We start from the raw sequence: 4,941 nt of genomic DNA, 5'->3' as shown, positions 1-4,941 counted from the left end.
CCTCAGCAGGCCCCCCCCACACACACACACACACACACACACACACACTCTCATCATCACCCCCCCACCTTTGCAAAAGCTCCGTTTGGATGGCAAAAACGCTAATGGCTCTCTCCAGTGGCCGTCAAGGAGACTGCGCTTTAGAGATGCACATTGACGTAAACTGGCAAGTATGTGTATATACAAAAATTCATAGATAATAAGCAGAAACACAAATAGAACTACAAACTACAGAAAATGAAAGTAATCATAGAGCAATTTTTAAAAAAATCAGAAAAGCTCTACGGCACGCAAATAAAAATAGCCAAAAATAAATTTAATAATAAAAAATAAAAATGAGTAAAGTAAAATGAAATTCACAAATGTAAATTAAAATAAAATGACAATATGACGTCATGCTACCGGGCATGAAATTCAAGAAAAAGAAAAATGCAATAATTTTGAGAAAAAAAATCAACGGTTTATGGTCAATAGCGCACGTAGGAATTTACATTGGATTGTACCTCCCTCTGCTGGCCTCATTGTGAACTGCACTATGACATTTTGGAGCACATTTGCCACGGTTGAAAGCTTGTGCAAAATAGTAAACACAAAAAGGCATTTTTGTGGCATATTTACAAATTAATGAGCCTTTAACTTTTTTAAACCCTCTCTTTTTTAATTAAAATACACAAAAAAAGCACAAATTTAATATTGACTTCAGAGAAATGAACACTTTAAAACCGGCAGTGCCATTTCTGTGGTATATTTAAAAGCACGATTCGGGGGGGGGGGGGGTGTACAAAAATGCAGGACCAAGATGAGTATAATTAACCCAATTGCATCTTTATTGTAGTCAACAACCCAAAACTGTATTTTTAACAAACAAACAAACAAACAAAAAATAACTAAAGGAGAAAATCAAAATAAGTACAATTTGAACATAGGAGCCAACCACAGCATGCGGCTTGGTGACATCATCATTCAACCAATTAACATAAATGTTGTGATATGAAATACTATATACAAAAAAACAAATCTACAGTACAGTTTTAGGAGCATCTAAACATCTAAAAAAATAAATCAAACAAAAGAAAAAGAGATGACATAATTTAATAATAATAATAATAATAAAAAAAACATTTTGGAATAGCGTCTGCAGACCAGAGGACGGCGGACATTTTGTCCCGCGCGCACTACACTACACACCACCTCACTGGTTCTCATGCAAGCTACATGCTAGCACATTAGCTAAGACGAAGGACAGGACGACTGATTACAGGCAAATATAGGTCCGCTGGGTTTTTTGCAGATTATTTTAAAAATGTTTTTACAAAACAACACTTTTTGGTAGCACGACGCAGCTAATTCTTCTTCTTGGCGTTTCATCTCGGGTGTTTGACAACAGCGCCCCCTCTGGTGTGCAGACGCCAGCAGCAGAGGACAAAACAAAACAAGTGTTGGGTTCCGCTAGAATTGCTACAAATCGCCTGACATTTTACTTTATATGCCTTTGTTGTAGCGGTTAGCTGAGCATATGGTAGGACGCAAGCTATACTACCATACGGTCGCTAGCCCCTTTCACGCAGGACTTTCCATGAGACAAAATTGCAGGCAGAACGAAAATGGAATGAAAAATGAATGAGGGGTTTTTACATCAAATCAGTCGGTCGCAGAAAACAAATAGAGAAAAAAAATCAGCAGTCCCTCTGGGAACCTTTCATACAATCAAGTGGGGGGGAAAAGACGTAATTGATGTGTTGACGGAAAATTAGTGCTGCGTTTGGGTGCTTTTCACACACAAACCAGCTAAACAACAACAAAACAGTATCGACAGGCAGTTAGGGAATTTGCAGTTTCTGTTGTCACCTTTCATACGGAAAACAGCAAACAAAGGGATAAAAAAAAATAAGTCCGTTTTTGCAGTAAATTGGGAAATTAACAGCGTATATTGGTCAATATCACACAAAAGCAGCAAACATGAGGATCTTTGCTGTGTTTTGTGTGAAAGTCCAGGGCAACTGTGTGATTTCACACATCCATTTTACCCCCAATATACATTTCACACAGTAACATTGCCCTCCAAGGACAGGAAATTAGCGGTTTTGTACAGAGAACAGCAAATGCACAATAAAAAAAAGCCGTCTTTGACAGGCAGGGTCTTTCACACAGAACACAGGGAGGAAGCGTTGCATTCAACATCAACATCCATCTCAATTAGCAGCCCATGTTCATACGGAGAACAAAAACCACACAAAAATAAGCTGGTTTTGATTGGCAGCGGGGCTTACTGGATTACAAAGAAGATTCCCTGAACATTCCAGAACAAAAAATGGTAAACATACAAAGTATTAGAACACCTACTGGAAGTGGAAAGGGAGAAATGTGATTTTGGTTGGGGCAGCGGAGACCATTTTTTTCACCAAATACCTACAGGAAGTACGACAAAAGAATTGGGACACCACATGAAAGAACATGTGGATTCTGGACAAAAGTATTAGGACACTTTGCAGCGATACCAGCTTCTCTCTCCGTGAAGACTTCCTATGCAACACCTGATGGAGATTTTTACACTCATTTTTCCAGACCAAATGCATCCGCTCCAAGCATACAATCATACATGCTATAAATTCGGGGAGGAGGGAGGGAGGGCAGCCCACCACAAAAGCAGCACATCACGTATATGGAAGGTGAGGGCAGTATTGGGAGGGGCCAAAAGGGATCAGGACGCAGCCCTGCCCGGCCCGGCCCCGGGCTGAGTGATTAAAGAATGAAAAGAAATGGACGAGCGCGAAGACGAGGACATGGAAGTTGTTGGCTGACTTTGTGACTTTGCGTTGGCGCAGCACCAACAGCCTCTTAGCAAGATTACCTTGGCTTTCCCCAGCCAACGTGACACTACGTTACGGGAACCGGAATGTACCAATGAGCCTAAAACAGGGGTGCCCAAAAGTCCAGTCCAGCCTAAGTCGGTGGATTTTTTCAGTCCATTCCTACGGTGCAAGATCAACTAGCAGGAGGAGCGCTTGCATCCATTGATAACGATGTTGTGGCCAAACATATCATGAACTTTTGTTTTTTACTCTTTGAATGATTTCTCGTGGTTTTTTATTGTATTGTGCACGGTTCGAAAGTGTCAAGAAAGGAATGTGTTACACGAGGCGTGCCCGTCTGCTTTTGCGTGAGCAGCTTTGGACTCTGTGGATTAGTTTGAGTGGTTTTGGTTAGTTCTATCGTTCAACTAAAAAATAAATCAAATAAAAAACAACAATATAAAAACATAACCGATACAAATATTTGCAGTCGAAGTTAGTTTACATTGCAACACCATTGTTGGTACTTTTCGTATTATGACATTTATTTCGTATTTTTTCAGATACTCTGCACGCAATAAGAGTATTTGAGGAAGTGAGATGCATGAGCGACAAGAGCGACAAGTCCCCCCCCTTTTCTATTTACAGGCGCACATGCCCGACACGGTTCCGCCCAGTAAAAAGAATGCTTATATTTTAATATATATGTATATATATATATATTTATATGTATAGGTGTGTAGTGTAGATGGAGAGGCCTCGGGGCTGGTGCATGGCAGCGGCTCGTACCATTTTTTGGGGGAGGATGGGGGAGGATGTCCTTGGAGTGGGTGCAGGCCGGCCGGGTTCATGTCGGAAGCAACTCGGGAAGGAATGTAAGTTACAATTTTGGAGTTAGTTAGAAAAGCATGGAAACGTAACAAGAAGGTGTTAGTGAGTTGTCGTGTGTGCGCGTGCGTGCGTGCGTGTCAGTGCAAATCTTACGTCCCTGTATCGATGCAGACAAAGTCCTCACCCCCAACTTCGCCCCTCCCTCGACCAACTGAGAGTGGTGAAAACAAAATGGAAGATTGTTCTTTCCTGCGCCTTCTGCTTTCCTTCCTTCCTTCCTTCCTTCCTTCCTTCCTTCCTTCCTTCCTTCCTTCCTTCCTCCACTCCTTTCTTTTCCTGTCCTCTTCCTCCCTAGATGAAGTACTCCTTCTTGTCCTCGGCTCCGGAGTTTCCGCCCTCGGCGTTGATGATGGCCGTGTCGGCGTCGGGGGCGTCGTCCGAGCCTTTGGCCTCGTGGGTCAAATACGTTCCTATGGAAAAAATTGGAAAAAAAAGAGGAGGGCTTCATACACAATTTCTTTTTTCGTGAGGAGCCCAACTGGTGCGTGCGTTTGTATGATGGGGCCAGACCTTTGTGTCTGATGAGGTATCTCCCGAAGACGATGAGGAGGCACAGCAGGATGAAAACGATGACGGCCACCACGCCGCCGATCACCGCGTGGTCCACGCTCGATGACGTCGACATGGCCGTAGGGTCTGAGCAGGCCAGAGGAGGAGGAAAAGGGGCGGGGCGGGGGGAGATGAGGATGAGTTCAGGAGAGCAGGTGTCAAATATGAGGAGGGATTGTTTTGAGGAGGTGGGCCAAGTAAGGATAGATGATGGATGGACGGACGGATGGATGGATGATGGAAAAGGAAAGGAGGCCGAAAGAGGTCAAAGGGGGTCAAGAAGCAGAAGAGAAGCAAAGAACACAATTAGAAACGAGCCATACATCAAATGTAAATCAATCTAGCAGTGGCGGGACCACAAACTGCTGCAGTGACTATTATTTCGGGTGCTCGTTCTGAAAAAGGCTGCCACTGAATGAGTATTTTTACTTGGGCTACTTTTCACCACAGATCAGGATGGGACACACTCACCCACACACACGTGTGCACCAAACGGGGTGGGGGTGCGCTGACGAGGCAAGACTACCAATAGAGGTCGTTAATCCCATTTGTCAGTGAAGGCACACAAACCCACAAACGCACGCAGCGCACACGCAGCGTGTACGCAGCGGACACGCAGCGGACACAGTGTAATTGAGCAGTAGCACTCAAAGGCTGCTGTGTTGCTGGAACGTGTGTCGCATACACACACGTCTGTCGCCATGAAACA

The 4,941-nt window shown here is 43.7% G+C and overlaps 1 protein-coding gene across 6 annotated transcripts in view; it reads right to left on the bottom strand.

Moving 5' to 3' along the window:
* Positions 1-807: 807 nt before the first annotated feature.
* Positions 808-4,941, bottom strand: part of cadm3 (cell adhesion molecule 3) — a 46,402-nt gene continuing 42,268 nt past the window's right edge. For 5 of the 6 annotated variants that reach the window (XM_037276122.1, XM_037276124.1, XM_037276126.1 and 2 more), the window contains 2 exons: positions 4,194-4,319; positions 808-4,093 (listed from right to left, as the gene is read on the bottom strand). In XM_037276122.1, coding sequence (XP_037132017.1) covers positions 3,975-4,093; positions 4,194-4,319 — 245 coding nt within the window. In that variant the 3' untranslated portion in view covers positions 808-3,974. The remainder of the gene's footprint in view (positions 4,094-4,193; positions 4,320-4,941) is intronic. The other variant, XM_037276121.1, reaches the window with a different exon arrangement.

The sequence above is a fragment of the Syngnathus acus genome, chromosome 17 (genome assembly GCF_901709675.1).
Source record: "Syngnathus acus chromosome 17, fSynAcu1.2, whole genome shotgun sequence".
Classification (NCBI taxonomy): Eukaryota; Metazoa; Chordata; class Actinopteri; order Syngnathiformes; family Syngnathidae; genus Syngnathus; species Syngnathus acus.
Note: the sequence above shows the minus strand (reverse complement) of the source record. Positions and strands in the feature narration are given on the sequence as shown.